This window comes from Pholcus phalangioides, unplaced genomic scaffold (genome assembly GCF_987345545.1).
Source record: "Pholcus phalangioides strain wild (caught in Gottingen) unplaced genomic scaffold, Ppha-v1.0 ptg000008l_1, whole genome shotgun sequence".
NCBI classification, from domain to species: domain Eukaryota; kingdom Metazoa; phylum Arthropoda; class Arachnida; order Araneae; family Pholcidae; genus Pholcus; species Pholcus phalangioides.
In genome coordinates this window covers 60,919,242-60,935,204 of record NW_028301601.1, presented here as the reverse complement: position 1 = coordinate 60,935,204, position 15,963 = coordinate 60,919,242, and the positions used below count along the sequence as shown (strand labels likewise).

Below are 15,963 nucleotides of genomic sequence, written 5' to 3'. Positions count from 1 at the left end.
GTGGTGGCGATTACGTATAGTACTAAACATATGACTTGTGCCACGAATAAATCTAGTACACACGTTAAATTGGTGAACTAACCTCAGAACGAAAGAAGTCTGATGCATCCTTGGAATCGACGGCTTTTTCAAGACTGTCTAGATTGAGATTCTTTCCTAGACGCTTCAAGTCATCCTCTTCGTCGACGTCATCCTCGTCGTTGAGGAATAACCTTCCTGGGACCTGGAATCTACGATCCTGTTGGTCGGTGCTTTTAGCGAGGACGTTCGCCGACGACGTTTTGTGGGTGAACGAAGCCAAGCAGTCCTCCGGAAACGCGATCAAAGTCCACAGGCTAAACAGCAAGGCTCTTCGAATCATGGATACTGATTGAGCTGCAAAAGAAAAAAAATAGACTGAGACGCCCTGAACTCTGCTGCCAAAATGAGAGGGGTCATGGTAACGAACCCGCGTCACGGCGAACATTTTGTCCAATGGAATCCACGATCATAACTAACTTATTCAGGGTATACGAGCGTTCTCCTACCTCAGAAGTAGCCAAAATATGGCAACTTTGCTCTCATCATGAGGAGCAACACGGAGATAGATTTCATACACGGTGTGATGGGAGAAAAATACCTTCCAGTCACAGAACTTATGGAAGAAAAAAATATGGGCCGTTTTCCACACTATGGTATTATATGTGTGTGGAGAAAATGAGGCCTGAATTTAATGGTAAAAATTCGCAAAACAAAACGTACTTAAAACCCCTCTAATGTGGATGGTAGACTTCAGGCACCTAAACACGATCCCCACTGGTGGCACAGTGATGCATTTTACCTGTCCGGCAAGTGCCGCCATCTTACTTACACATCAGAACTCAGAAACTAAGAAAGAATAATTCTAGTTCTGGCACAATCTATCCTTTCGAGGGTACAATTGTGAAATGACTGTTAAATAACTATAAGAAAAGCCGTGGTTATAGACCACGGTGGTGAGTGTTGCAGCAAAAGGAATCATCACGGATATTTTTACACACCATTCAATCTGTTGAAGATTGTACAGATATCTCTCTTTGAATAGGAAATGTTTTTGAAGCTCTATCTTCTCCTTACAAAATTGAAATAACTTTCATATTCCGGGGTTGTTTACTTCCATTGATATGCTATTTTATTTCTTTCTTCCCTATATCTTATTTAGGATGTGCCCGGATGTTTATCTCACTCGAAGAGAATCTATTCTAAAAATCGAAATTCAAGCGCAAAAATTTCTTCTTAAAGAACTTCACACACACACAGAGAAGAAGTGAATCCAAGCAATTTTTTTCTTTAGTTCAAAAACTGAATTTCATATATGAAATATCTTATGGGAAGAGAAACGTTCATGTAATAGTAAAGAAAATGCTATTCTATTTTTCAGCCTCTGACCATTTGCGTTTTATCACTGGGGCTATAGTGTAGACTCAGTGGCCGAAGGAATTTCAGGGAGGAAAAAGTATTTCTGAGTGCTCGCCTGAGAGTAAAATTCGCTTTATATCGCGATTTATCTCGGTTACTATTCTATCTCCGTTTATTTTCAACTAAATGCATGTCCAAGGAAACGCTACAACGAACCACAGGGCATTCGGTGGAAAAATAACTCGTATTCTACATGCCGAGAGATATTGTCTATGATCTTTTAGAACTCGGAAACTAAACCTTTTGCTATTCGGACCTCGACTGTAAAACTGAACAGGAAAAGACTCGATTTTTTATCGCGCTGCGTGAATACGTTCAGATTTGAAGATACTACACTAAACCACACACACGCACCTCGTAAATAATCCTCTACGGAATTTCTTACGAATGCGTACATGGTGGAATATGCGTTGCGAACATAACGTGAAGTGTTTTTTTTGGAGTAAGTGTTATGCGTTGCCATCTGCCGTTCGAATTAAGAAGCAGGAAACTTGGCTGGTTAAGTTCTGTTTGAACTGTCATGCGTGGATTTGTAAAAGTTGTGGGCCTGATTGTGTGTGTACGCACTCTGCGGAGAGACTTTTCTCTAAATAGAAGATCGGTTCGTATTCGCTCCTTGAAGATGACAAACCTCCAGAAAACAATATGAAGATACTGCTATTTTATCGCAAATGCACCTCGTAACATTCCTCTGGGGAATTTCTAACAAATTGATACGTGCAGGAATGCATTCCGTGTTGCCAACAGCCACAAATTTTTCTAGATTCTTCTTCAAAAATAACTAGAAACCGGGTCCAACAGAATTAATTTTAGCTATTATTTAGATGGCCATACGCCCTGCATTTTCCGGGAAAAACTACTGAAAAACACTGACACAGAAAATTCTTTAAAAAAGACCAGAAAAACAACCAGTGACAAGGTGGGTATTTTTCCAACTAAATGACCGAAAAAGACCAGATCTAGGTGGAAAATAACTAAGTTGGCAACACTTGTGCTTGTATGCGTTATAGCTATTGACACCCATCCCCCCGGCTGACTTTTCCGCCATTTGTGTGCAAAATGTAACGCTACAATAATATCGCTACAGCCAATAGCTGTTCCCTACTCAGTTTCTTTTCCCATCTTAAAATTGAGCACGATTAGGTAGGTTCTGAGGTAGTCCGGAGTTGTGCTCGGTTTAGTAGTGGTAGTATATGATCTTCGAGTAGTTCTTGGTTTCGGAAGCCTTGTTCGTATGACGTCCGAGTCAGAGCAATGTTCCAGACTCTACCACGAAGCCGAGCTGATACCGCTACTACTAATATTACCACCACATAGCTGTACTTGCACCCCCCCCCCCATTAAATTCCCTCTGGGGCACTTCTGATGCATTGGCACAAGCCGGAACGTGTACTCTGAGAGTTTGTGAGGCCCTAATTTATTTGTGTTGACAGAGTTATGCGTGTTTCCTGTTCTGTTGGTGCTGGCATCTGTCTTTCATGTCACCTGTCTTCCATTTTTGAATTGAAAATTGTGGATTATTCGGTATTCGTGACATGCAGGTATAATGTGCTGAGGATCTGCCTACTACTACTACTACTACTACGTAGCCCTACATGCATCTCGTATACACATCCCTCTTTGGAATTACTAATCGACAGATGCCGAAATATGTGTTCTGAGTGCATGTGTAGCCCTAACGTATTCATGTTTTGAGAATTGTGCTTGTTTCGCTTTAATGCTGGTGCTGTCTTCCATATTTTGAAGTAAAGATGGAAATGCCTGAAGTTTCATGATATGTCAGTATCGTGTTTTAGGTCTGCCTGCTCTCTGCGGAGAGACGTTTTTGAATGTGAGACCTGCTCGAATTCACGCATCGAAGTTTTCAAATCGCAGAAAATCAAATCTACCCGACCAAAACTGTGCGTCAACGGGGATCCGGAACTTGGATCCTCACGATTAGGGGTCCAGCACCATGCACGATGCCCACCTGACCACACAATGTGGCGATTTACACGTAGCCGTTATGTCCACTTCGTTATAAAGCATGTAATGTATCCCATCAAATACATTAATAATGCATCCTCCTATTTGTAGTTAATCTCCAGGAAGCAGAATATTTCTGAGAACATTAATAATTTTAATACTCCCCGATATATCGAAGTTATTGGATTCAATTCGATCTGGATTTCGAATATTACTCGTATACGAGGTATTGGACTATCTATGAGCACACAAGTCACGTTACGTAACTGAGCTCGTAATATATATTCTCTCTCTCTCTCTCTCTCTCTCACGCGTAAACACCGCGTTCGGATGTTTGGACGGTTCGCAATAAGCGATTACAGTGACATAACTTTCTCTTTTGAGAGCGAACTGCTTGCTATCGTTGCAACGGGGCCGGAAATTGTTTCCCGCATTTGAGCGAGGAATCGCCACTCGTACGAAGAAGGTGGGAGAGTTTCCGCGAACTCCACTTCTTATCATAATTGGAAAGTTGTGGGTATATTTCCCACAATCTCACGGAGTCTGGTGCTATTTGAATTTTTGCCGTTCGATAAATGTCTACCCTATGCTTACGTATATGGGAGGACTGGATGCGGATAGATACATAAGAGTTAGTTCACAATAAGGTGGTTCACAACTTTATTGCCGACACGAGAGCGCACAAGTCCAGTGGTTTTTGCCAAAGGCTCCCCTTTAAACCATAATTTCTTCTCTTCAATCCGACCCTCCCCTGCTTCACTCGCACCCCCTCTCCCTCCTTCTCATCTCCCATCATCCAGGTTCGAAATCCTTTCTACTTATTCAGTAGATTTTTCGAGAAAATTTATAGTAGAAAAAGAAATTTCATAGATAAGGTTGATGATCCATGGACCTCTGGTCGATAATTCGGTGAGCTTCTCCAACAGGTTTTTACAACGATACAATTATTCCATCATTGCACTTCACTCATAGTTAGAAAAATTGACGGCAGGTGGCAGCACTAGACATAGACATTTACTTATACAAATATAAATACAAGGTCAGAACAGGCAAAATGCCCAACGAGGTGACTGAGAAAAAGCTCCCATGACAAATATGGATGTCATATATTTCTAAAATACAGCAACCCAATCAAAAATGCAATCACAAAAATTATAAACAACATATACAGGGTGGGCGAAAAGTCCGTAGAAACTTTAAAAATTCATAAAAACTAGAAAAATAACCGAAATAAAAAACGGTTTGCAGGGTTCGCATCGCTACGTCACGGGAAAATCTTCAAAAACAGCCGATACGTGGCACTGACGTACGCAAGTAAAAGAAAAGATACGCGAATAACGAAAAGAATGCATCCAAATCGTTAATTACAGCAGTATGTGATCCACATGACCGCCACCACAGTGGATAACACATTTCAGGCGAGTCACAAATCCAGCAACGGCAAAGTGCAGCAGATCCGCATGCAAGGTTTACAACAGTGAACTGGCTGTAGATTAGGAGCCCGCGCAAGTTCTTATAATCGTCTCATTTGCATATTTCCACCGAAGTCGCTCGCACCAGCGCCACCTATCGGCTGTTTTTTTCCTGTCTTAAAAAAATTTCCGCCACGTTAACCCTGTAAACTGTTTCTTATTTCGGTTACTTTTCCGGTTTTTATTCATTTTTAAAGTTTCTACGGACTTTTTTGTCCACCCTGTACATACATGATAAAATATTATACAATGCCCATAAAATGTATTTATGGTTGACTTAACGTTAGGTTCACAACCATGAGCGGAGATATGGGGAGGGGCATGGGTTGGCATTGCTCGCCCCCCCCCTCCCCCCAGCGTCAAAGGTAAAGCCGTCTGATCTAATGTATTTGCGTATATATTGACATCATCATCATGCTCCCCAGACTTTCAAGTCTATCTCCGCCTATGTTCCCAACACATACATGCATACATATCTTCCAACATGGCCCAGGTCTTCTTCGACCACCTGCTGAAATCTCTTCATTGAGACAGAGCGGCGGACTGTGCTCTCGTTAGGAGGAACATGTGAGCTTCTCAATTGTGAGAGTTCTATTCAGGGATGCATAAAAATCATAAGGATCCCTCCCGCGACAAAGTGGTGCTCTGAAGTCCGTTCTTAGTTTTGGAAGTACATACACATATTTACACAGGCCTACTTACTCTTAAAAGTCATACAACAAGATCTCATCCTTAGAACAGATGAAAGGACTACTATTCTCTTTTTGGGATATGTCATAGCTTCCGTACCATCCCTGGATGGGCTCATGCGTTAATATGACTGTGGTTCTATGAGCTGTTCTGCCGTATTCTGAAATTAGTCACGTTTTTTCCGACCACATCACACTTAAAAGCTTTCTTCTTTGTACCTGATGTTTTTTTTCTTCAAAACTCTCATGGCCCCTCCCCACTTTTGTTCCTAGGATATTCTAAGGGGAGTACGGCTGAAAATCCAGTGGGGGAGAACCGTGGCGGGTACTTAAAGAGACTAGGTTTAGAATAACTGGAAAAGAGAAACTACTTGATGTTGGGTCACGAATGACTTTTTACTTCAGCGCATGTTAAAATGAAATTTTTTAGCCACTGGCTCCTTCAAGGAGAGAAAAAAGGGTCCTCTTATGTTACCCAAGGAATCAAAGGGGAAAATAATAATTTCCCCCGCCGACACATACACACACATATTTTTGGAGGTGAAAAGGAAATATATTTTACCCTCCTTTATAGCGTGTGCCTGGAAAGAAGAAGTTTGTCTGTTGATCCTCGCAATAAAAGCAAGATTTTCCAAATTTCGTCAACTTTTCCGGATTGCGCCAAAGCACGTATCTGTCGAATAAGTGCATTGCAACCAGGCGCAATAAAAGCAAGATTTTCCAAGTTTCGGCAACTTTTCCGGATTGCGCCAAAGCACGTATCTGTCGAATAAGTGCATTGCAACCAGGCGCAATAAAAGCAAGATTTTCCAAATTTCGTCAACTTTTCCGGATTGCGCCAAAGCACGTATCTGTCGAATAAGTGCATTGCAACCAGGCGCAATAAAAGCAAGATTTTCCAAATTTCGTCAACTTTTCCGGATTGCGCCAAAGCACGTATCTGTCGAATAAGTGCATTGCAACCAGGCGCAATAAAAGCAAGATTTTCCAAGTTTCGGCAACTTTTCCGGATTGCGCCAAAGCACGTATCTGTCGAATAAGTGCATTGCAACCAGGCGAAAATCTATGAGGGCTGATCACCCCCCCCCCCCAAGCAAAATTCGAATTTCGAATATGATAATATTTCATTCAATAAATCCGTTGAAAATTACTTGCGTCGATGTTTTTGATTAAATAACAAATTGAAGAAAACTTCGACTATAAAACGGAGATTTTTTCTTTCACCGTGATTGTCCAGTGCGGAACGAATGGTCAACCCATCCTTGATGTGTAAAAATAAAATTCACCCCTCCTAAAACAGCGATCGCTAGATCCGCCCCTGATTACGATCCTAGGTTCTATCGAAAAATCTCTCTCGTTTTAGCTGTAATGCTCAGAGACATCTTACGTATTTCTAGTCATATTTTGATTGTACGTTTCTGTAAAAGTGATAAATTTATCAAATTCACCAAGGCGGTTGCATAACAACAGGTTAATATCTATAATAACCAATTTATCACATTTACCGTGACATATATATTACTTGAAATATATTGCCTTAAACAATTATTTTCAGTTGAAACCTATCAAAAAGATTCTAGAAATTACGGACTTATTACATAAGTCTTAGCAAAACCAATGCTTCCTAGGGATAAAATGGGGTTGATAGCCGTTTCCGGTACTATCACCCATCGGAAGATGTGCCTAGTGAACTAGATTCGCCACTTCGCATCCATTAATCAAACTGACACATACACACTTCCAAGAGCAAACTTTTACGTTCGCGTCCCGAGAGAAAATGGACGTCTTCTTCAACGCACTTGTTGCGTCCCTCTCTGAAGGAGCACCGTGCACGAAATCCTGGAAGTGTTCCTGTCACCGATACCATCGGATCATCTCCGTCTACTTCTAGTGGTAATAGAAACGATTACGTCTAATGCCTATACAAATACATTTACTCGTCCCGTCTGTATAGGGCGGTAGTGTTCCTGCAAATAATGTAAAAAACTGCGGCAAATTCATTATTGATACGTATCTGTATTTTTGATGTCTCTTATTCTTCCTTGTTGCTCGGGCTTCGTTTACGTTTGCTTGAGAAAATCTGCAATTACAGTTCGTAAAATTTACCGTATTAGAGAGGGGCCACTCAAGTATTACGTAAGCAGATTTTCATCCATTTTTCACCCCCCCTCTCCCCTTGTCAGCAAAACACTGACCCCCCTCCCCCTTGTCAGGAAAATTTCGTCAGCAGCTTAGAATATTTCATATCTTCAAAAAGGGGTGGTTGATGACGTTAACAAACTTCAAACCCCCTCCCCCCCTTTTTTCATCAAAAGTCAGCAAATCCAAACCCACCCCCCTCGATACTGACGTAATACTTGAATGACCCCAGAGCTCGATTCACCATGTATAGCAAAATTTGTTTTCTCCGTTGTTCTTCTAGAGCCTCTCTCGGGAAGAAAATAATTGCATACAGTGAAATAAATATCACTTGAAATGCGTTTCTTTTTTTAAATTCGGATTCACAAACGGGAAGAAGGTGCTTAGTTCATAAAATGCAGACGAATACCGTTATAACGAACTCCAAAAGACCGGAGCAATCACTTCGTTATAAAGAAATTTCGTTATAAAGGAATTATAGGTTTTTGCATTGTTCCTATGTAAATATACCTGGGGGGGGGATAAGAAAAAGTGTTCGTTAAAACGAGATTTTGACTTTAACGGCTTTCATTTAAACGATATTCGACTGTACAGCAGGGAACGACTGAATGTATTACCCAAATGGTGGTCACCACAGCCGCTACTCATCACTACAAACCAAAAAGAACAACTTTTTTCATAAGGTCACAGCAAATCTTCGCGATGATGAACTGGAGAGAAGAAAGAAAACACAGAGAACTCGTTTGAATTTATTCCACTGGCGTTAAGATGCAATATTACGTCCTTGATCGTAAAGTGTTTAATTACAGTAGGACAACATTTATCTAAGTAAATAACTCTTCCTATAAAGAAACTAATCCAAATCAGCACGAGTCAAAATTTTCAGACAGTTGTTAGTCGTACCTGCTTTCTCATCCTAAATATTATTCTCTCTTAAAATTGAACGCACTTGCATAGCTGCCAATAGTCTCCCGAATTTCTACTGCTTCAGAAAAACCCTTTTATCTCACGAATTTTGCGACCGTGATTCTAAAAAAAAATCCCTACTTTTAGGGAGAAAGTTATTCTAAGAATTTACTTGGGAGAAAGACATGCTTTTTCGATTTCAATCCTCCGGTTTTAATCTTTAAATTGTCACCATTGCGTCAAATAACAGAAAAAGTATTTCATTTTCGGGGAAACGACAAAATTCGCGAGATGACCTGTATTTGCTTTGACCATATGTCCCGTTTGGAGACGGTGGCAATTTTTTTGTTTGCGTGATTTGATTGGTAAGTAGTAATGACAGGTAATTTAACCCAACTGGTTAAATGACTTGGAGCGTTGCCTCTGCACTATGTCACGTTTCTGCAAAAGAGGAAAATCCCTACAATTTTACTTTCATTAATGAAAAATCCCTACATTGTTAAACAAATCCCTTTTATATTGATTTTTATACAGAATTTGGAGATCTGCGGTAAAACCCCTCCGTAAGTTGGCAGCTATGCACCTGTGACGCCGACAGATCAGGTTTAAGAGCTGTCTACTCTGGAAAGAAACTAACCAACAGACAAGAAAAGAAACCGAGGATGTGTTCCATACATGAAAAAAAAAAAAAATGTATATATAGGACAGAAAAAAGGCAATAAAATGGGTATTTACACGACAAACCATCATTTTTTCCGTCCGAAAAAAAAACGAAAACAATTACGACTATATTTTCTGCGTTATATTTTCTTAATTTCACTTCCAGAGACAGAGGTTTATTTTCACTCGAAGGGATACTTAATGCAATTATGCTCCTCACGTCATCAATAATAATAGAAATAAAAAAACCTCGTTTGTGTTTGATGTAAGGATAAAGTCCAGCAGTTTGTATAGGGAAGGGAAGATATACAGTATAATATGCAGTAGAAAAAAACAAAAGGAAATGGCTACGAAAAAAAGAGAGAAAAGCTTTTGTACTAACGCCAAGAAGCGTAAAAATGGTTATGACAATGGCTAACAAAAGAATCAAGGAAGTGTAATAAACTTTTAATGATGGGTAGGAAGCCTCTACAGATAGAGGGCATGAAAAAATTGGTTTTTATCTGTAAAAAAAACAATCTTGATCACAATCTTGTGAATATGAAAATTGAATTGAATAATTTCATTTAAAATCTCTAGAATAAAAGTGTAGGTGAAATTTCTTGCTTTTGCCTCTGAAAGTTGGCTTAAGTGTAAAGCTTTGCCCCGAAAGTTGGCTTTCGGGCAATACATCCAAGGGGTCCAACCAACCCACCAACTAAATTCTAGGACCACCCGGGGACCTATGGCACCTACAGGAACATTGCTTGGGTAATACTACACCTCACAATTCGACTTCGCTTGGAAATGGGCACACAAGCAAAGCGTTGTTGCTTCACTTTGAATAACCCCTACGCCCAAGATCAACCGGGGGGAGGGGTCTGGCTTGACGATTGCGAGAGTTTCTTATGCCAGGTAGAGCGAGGTGATTGCCCGAGTGGCATGGTGGTAAGATGCTCGTCTACCATCGTGAAGGTTACTGTCAGGGTCCCGGGTTCGAACCCAAGGGTGGATATAGATAAGATATTTTCCCTAATGAACTCGAGGCGACCACCGATAGACAGCGCCTTCACTTCCAACCCATCTCACTAACGCCACTTAAATTGCGATATGGCCGGAGTTGGTGTTTGGTGAAGTAGGTAGAGCAAGGCGAGTCTGAAACCTTCCACTATCAAGGATATCCTATCTTCAATAGGAAAAGAAAGACTAACCCAGCATATATAAGAATATGCATACAGGGTGTCACTACTACTACTACTAAACCCAGACATGCACCTCGTCCATATTCCTTTGCGGAACCTCTAGCGAATTGGTACATGCGGGAATGTGCGTGTACGTGTAGTGAAACCTGATGTTAAGTTTGTTTCTGTGTAATGCTTGCTATGTGCAGTGCTGCCATCTTCCACCAGTTTTTTCTAACTATGAGTGAAGTGTAATGATTGAATAATTAATCGTTGTAGGCCTGTTGCTCTCTGTGGCGAGACTTTTTAATGGGGAGATCAGCTCGCATTTGCGACTCGAAGTTGGGAACCACAGGAAACCAACTTCAGCCGACCACCACTGCGGTGACGGTGGGGTTCGAACCCGGATCCTCGCGACGCGAACAGGGTGTCACTGGGAAGTGATGCGTGGAACGTTGCAAGACAACGTCTCTTACTGCTCAAAAGTAGAAACTAGCGTATCACCAGTTTACACACTGGGTGTTCCTGAAAAGTATAGCACTATGTTAGAAACACAGAAGAGATTTCAAGACGGACGCAGTCTATCTCACTTGTTACATGAGTATAATTTTGTCCCCATTTTAAACTCCACTAAGTGTAGTGGATTTTAAATTTGGAAATTTAAACTCATCCAAAGAAAGATACGTTTTGTTCTGATATCTGCAGTGTTTGTCTAGAAAATAACTCCAAAATCACAGTTTTGAGGTATAAGTCTTTTCATCTTCACTTAAAAATCGAAAAGAAAGCGTACACACAAATATAAATGATAATATCATACATCGGCATGTTGTTTAGCCGTACGCACGTATTTGTGCATTTATCCTCACTTAATAATTATAATAATAGCTATAATTAGCTATTATATAATAGCTATAATTTTTTTTGGAGATATCATGTTCTGACCAAACACCACAGATGTTTATTGATAATTTTCGAACGCAATTACAACACGGAAAATAGAAAGTGCAGTAGCAAATATAACTGAAAAGTAGAGTTGTGTGTATCAATGATTTTTTCAAAGATAATGAAAACTAACTAAATTTCACGGAATAGTTTATGACTTCTAATTCATCAATAATTTTGTAAGATTTAGTGATTTCCTAATTCAAGATAGGTGTGATCCCTAAATTTGCCGATGCTCTATAAATTCTTAATTTACCGGAGGTTTACAATTTCCAAATTTATCGAAATTCTATAAATTCTTAGTTTATCGAAGTTCTACAATTTTTAAGGCACCGAAATTCTACAAATTCCCGATACCAAAATTTCACAAATTCTCAAGATACCGAAATTCTACAAACTCTTAATTTATTGAAATTATTCGTATTCTAAACTTACTGAAATTATTTTATTCTTCTAGCTAAGATTTCATGTTTTCTGAACCCACGAAAGAAAAGTTTTGTTCCTAAATTTTACTTTATTTACTGAAAATTTTTCAGTTCATTAATTTACTCAAGAATGTTCAATTTTATTGATTTGCAGAAGATTCTTCAAATTCTAAATCGACGAAAGGTTCTAGAATTTCTAAATTGACTGGAGATTTTACAATTTTCAAACTGGCATTAAATTTTACACTTTTTAAATATAATTAAGACTCTTTAATGTCTAAATAGACTGAGGATTGCGAAATTTCTAAATTGAATAATTATAAAATTTCTAAACTGACTGAAATTTCTTCAATTTAAAAACTTACTGAAAATTCTTAAATTTCTAAATCGTTGAAGATTTTGAGATATAACGAGCTTCGGAATGGGAAGAAGTACAGCAGTTATTCCTATAGTTGACAATTATTGGTGTCATCAATGTGCCACAAAATACGCAACGGAAGGCCACCATTCCCGTTTTCGAACACGATAATCATATTGCGATGCCCCGTCGTTTCCAAGTGTCATCAGGTCGCGCTGGAGTAAATAAGGTTGCGTGTGAGTCACTTCAAACATTCTCAGTGCAAGGACAGGCAGATATCACCCTGGATATTGAATTTGAGATTTGCTTCCTTCTCAAAGCTGTTTTAACGTAAGCCATTAAACAGTTATATCCTATTATACGCTTGAGAATTCCAGAAAATTCACAGAAATTGGCACGAATTTCTGAGAATGAGATCGGAATTACAAGAACTAATTTCAAAAGGCAATATACGTGGTCGTATAAGTTTTATCGAACGGAGAAGTGCTTTCACTGATTATTTTATGGTCGTTCTTCGGACTTCGTGAAGATCTAAATTTTTTATTGCTGGAAATTTCCCAAGAAAAAAGAATTAGGGTTCAAGTTGAAGATAAGGAAAGTCCTACTGCTTCTTGGGAACTTATCTGGTAGCAAAGCATCAGGATCGGACAGTATTTATCCCACCTTCGGGGGGCGAATGCGAGCTGATCTCCCCCTTTAAAAAATTCTCGCCACACACAGAGTAACAGTCCTACAACGGTACAATTATTCATCAATTGCACTTCACTCATGGTTAGAAAAATTGATGGCAGATGGCACCACTGCACATAACAAGCATTACACACTAACACAAGCATTTAACAAACTACACGTTAGTTTCACAACACGTACAAGCGCATTCCAATGTATATAGGATTACTAGATTCGAAAACTGAAAAAGAAGGACACCTGCGTGTTCACCCCGAGTAATGCCACTCATACAATTTCACAACAGATGGCGCCTCTATTCCGACCAATAAAACTGGCCACAACAATAATTTTTCCCAACTCTAAAAACAGAACCGCGAAAAAAATGCAGAAACCGTAAAAATTCTGGTAATTTCGACGCTGTTGGTGAATCATGGGGACCACAAAAACGCTCACATCAATGAAGAAAAATATGTTTCAAAGTATAGAAAAAAAAAAAAAAAAATTTTTGGAACCTGAAAAGGATGATAAAAGGACGCAATTTCTGAAGGACGCTTGAAATGGCATCAAAAAGGAGAACTGTTGGTAACCCTAAACATATAATAATTCGTTAGAAATTCAGCAGAGAAATGTGTTCGAGGTGCATTTGTGGTTTAGTAGTATTTATCTCATGGCACATAGGCAATGGACTGTTTTTGCCAGTAGCACAGATTTACAAGAGTAGAGTGTTGCTGAGCGTATCGTCCTACGCGATTGGAAACACGCTAACATAATCCGTATCTTTAAAAAAGGGTAGTACGAAAACCGTCCCAATTCATTGAAATATGAGTTTGACTTAGCTCCGTCTCGAATATACCAGAAATCATTATCCAGAGGATAATAATATATTGGAGGAAAACCAGCATGGCTTCAGGGAGAAAAAGTCATGCGTAACTAACGTGTTCTGCTTCTATGATCACGAGACTAAGGGTTTGGGAAAGGACAAAAACGTCGACGTTTTCTATCTTGATTTCTGAAAAGCATTTGATTGGGTATAACTTAGGGAAACTCTTGTACGTTTACATTTGATTCGGATTAGGTTTGTTGTAAAGCTGAATTGGATTGAATCGTGAGAAATTTCGAATATGGGGAACGGAGAATTTTCTGATTGGACAGTCGTGCAAAGTGAGGTTTCTCAAGGGAGTGTCCTTGGTCTCATATTTTTGTTTTCACTTTTTACCGATAAACTCGATCAGGGTATTGATGAGAATGTTGGCAATTTCACAGACTGCGTTAAATTAATGAGTGTAGTCGCGGATACAAGGGATTCGGAATTGCTCCAGAAGAACTTGAATATGCTCGTAGTATGGGAAAAATGCATGGGTTGTAACTTTCAGCTTTGACAAGTGCATGGGTGCTCATTTTGGTTTATTGCTAGAATTTTCATCTTACCAGTTGGAATTATTTTAGTTCATTTTTCTGAATATATCTATTCTTTTCTTTATAATTATATTCTTCAATCTAATTTTTTCAGTTGTTGTATTTACGAAATGATAACCATATTTTCATGGGCTTTTTCCCAAGAACGTCCATTTATATTATGGTAATTTTCTTAATTTTTTTACATTTTTTCTATTTTTTCTCTGCTTTTTTAAGTAGGGAATATTTCAGCCAATTTGGTGGGTAATTCGGCTGTTGTGACGTCAGAGTTCGCATTTGTATTATTTTTCAGTTACCAAGAAAAAAATATTCTCGATTTTTCTCTCATTAACTCTATAATGAAAACCAGGGATTCATTGATGTCAGCGGATTAGGAGCAACGCGTCACGAGCGCATTAATTAATGATGGAGAGGAGATTGTGTCCGGACATTCTCGACATCCTAATGGTATTAACGTGGGCAATAAAAATTGGGTTAATGTGCTGCTTATGTTAACTCTCCCCTAAAATATAAAACTGTTTACGTACTGGAGTGAAATATCTGGGGTTCAATCATGAAGATTAATAATCATGGCGGAAAGATTACCGGAAGAGAGTTGCGCTTTGAATACATTAATGTAATTCTCTATAAAGCAGTGTAAAAAAAAAAATATGTAAGCCTGGAAAGAAGAAAGTCTGTATTCTGTTCAATGTTAAAAACAATATCGTGTGGATATTCGTTTTTTTTTTGCTATCACAGTGGTGAAATTTATTCATTTATGCACTTTGCTGGTCTTTCGCGATCCATTCACTGAGATGGATGGCATATCTCACTAAAAGGAGTCCCAACCACATTTTTGTTTTTATAATGACTTTCTTCATGGCGCTGAATGTCTCGAGGAAAAATAAAATATTATCTGGTATTTTTAATTAATTCATGTAATGGTAAGAGCAAGAGATTACGATTGGTTATTGTCATGGGTGGTCGTTGTTAATTTTAAATACCTCTACGCTTCCATAGCCGGGTCCAAACCCGCCGCGATACGCGATTCCGAGCTGAGCAAAACCGGTTCTATGGGTTTATTACGCAAACTTGACCATTAAATTAGCCCGTTTTATTGTAGCCAGACCTCGAAACCGATTTTTACGTGCGTTGAAGCTGCGCAGCGCTTTTGGATCCGGATTAAAGGTACGAACATGGTGCACACTGGCTTTCGATTCTGCAAGTCGGCAACGTTGTGTTGTTGATTGGTTATATTCAGATTTTTATGAAACCCCATAACGGCGCTGACTCGCAGAATCGGAAACCAGTGTGCACTATGTTCATACTCTTAGAGGATATCGTGCGTACCTGCGCATGATTTTTTTTCTGGGTGTTATTGGTTGAATATATCGTTTGCAGGGAGGAGACTTTATTTTTTCACATTTATCGCCACAATTGTAGCCCGTTTATTTTGATTTCCGTATCTACTGTCATATTCGTCACGGCGCTTACTTTTGGAAGCATTTCAGAGGTTGGCTGCGCTTACACTGATGCAGCGCCTATATTTATTTCCATCTACACTATAAAGCAAATTGAGTATGTAATTTATAGAATGAGATTAAAATTAATTTAATAGAATTTCAACTGTTAAAAATTAGTTCGTCATATTAGTGTGTAAGTTCTTTTGTTTGTAGAACACGAGAAAATAGCGGTCCGTGAAATGCCACACTAAAAGTACGCTCTATTTCAGGGATGCCCAACCTC

The 15,963-nt window shown here is 39.2% G+C and overlaps 1 protein-coding gene across 1 annotated transcript in view; it reads right to left on the bottom strand.

Annotated features, from left to right (window-relative positions):
- Positions 1–15,963, bottom strand: part of LOC149084695 (uncharacterized) — a 113,771-nt gene that overhangs the window by 7,133 nt on the left and 90,675 nt on the right. Inside the window, exon 3 of the mRNA XM_089235520.1 lies at positions 83–375. Coding sequence (XP_089091646.1) covers positions 83–361 — 279 coding nt within the window. The 5' untranslated portion in view covers positions 362–375. The remainder of the gene's footprint in view (positions 1–82; positions 376–15,963) is intronic.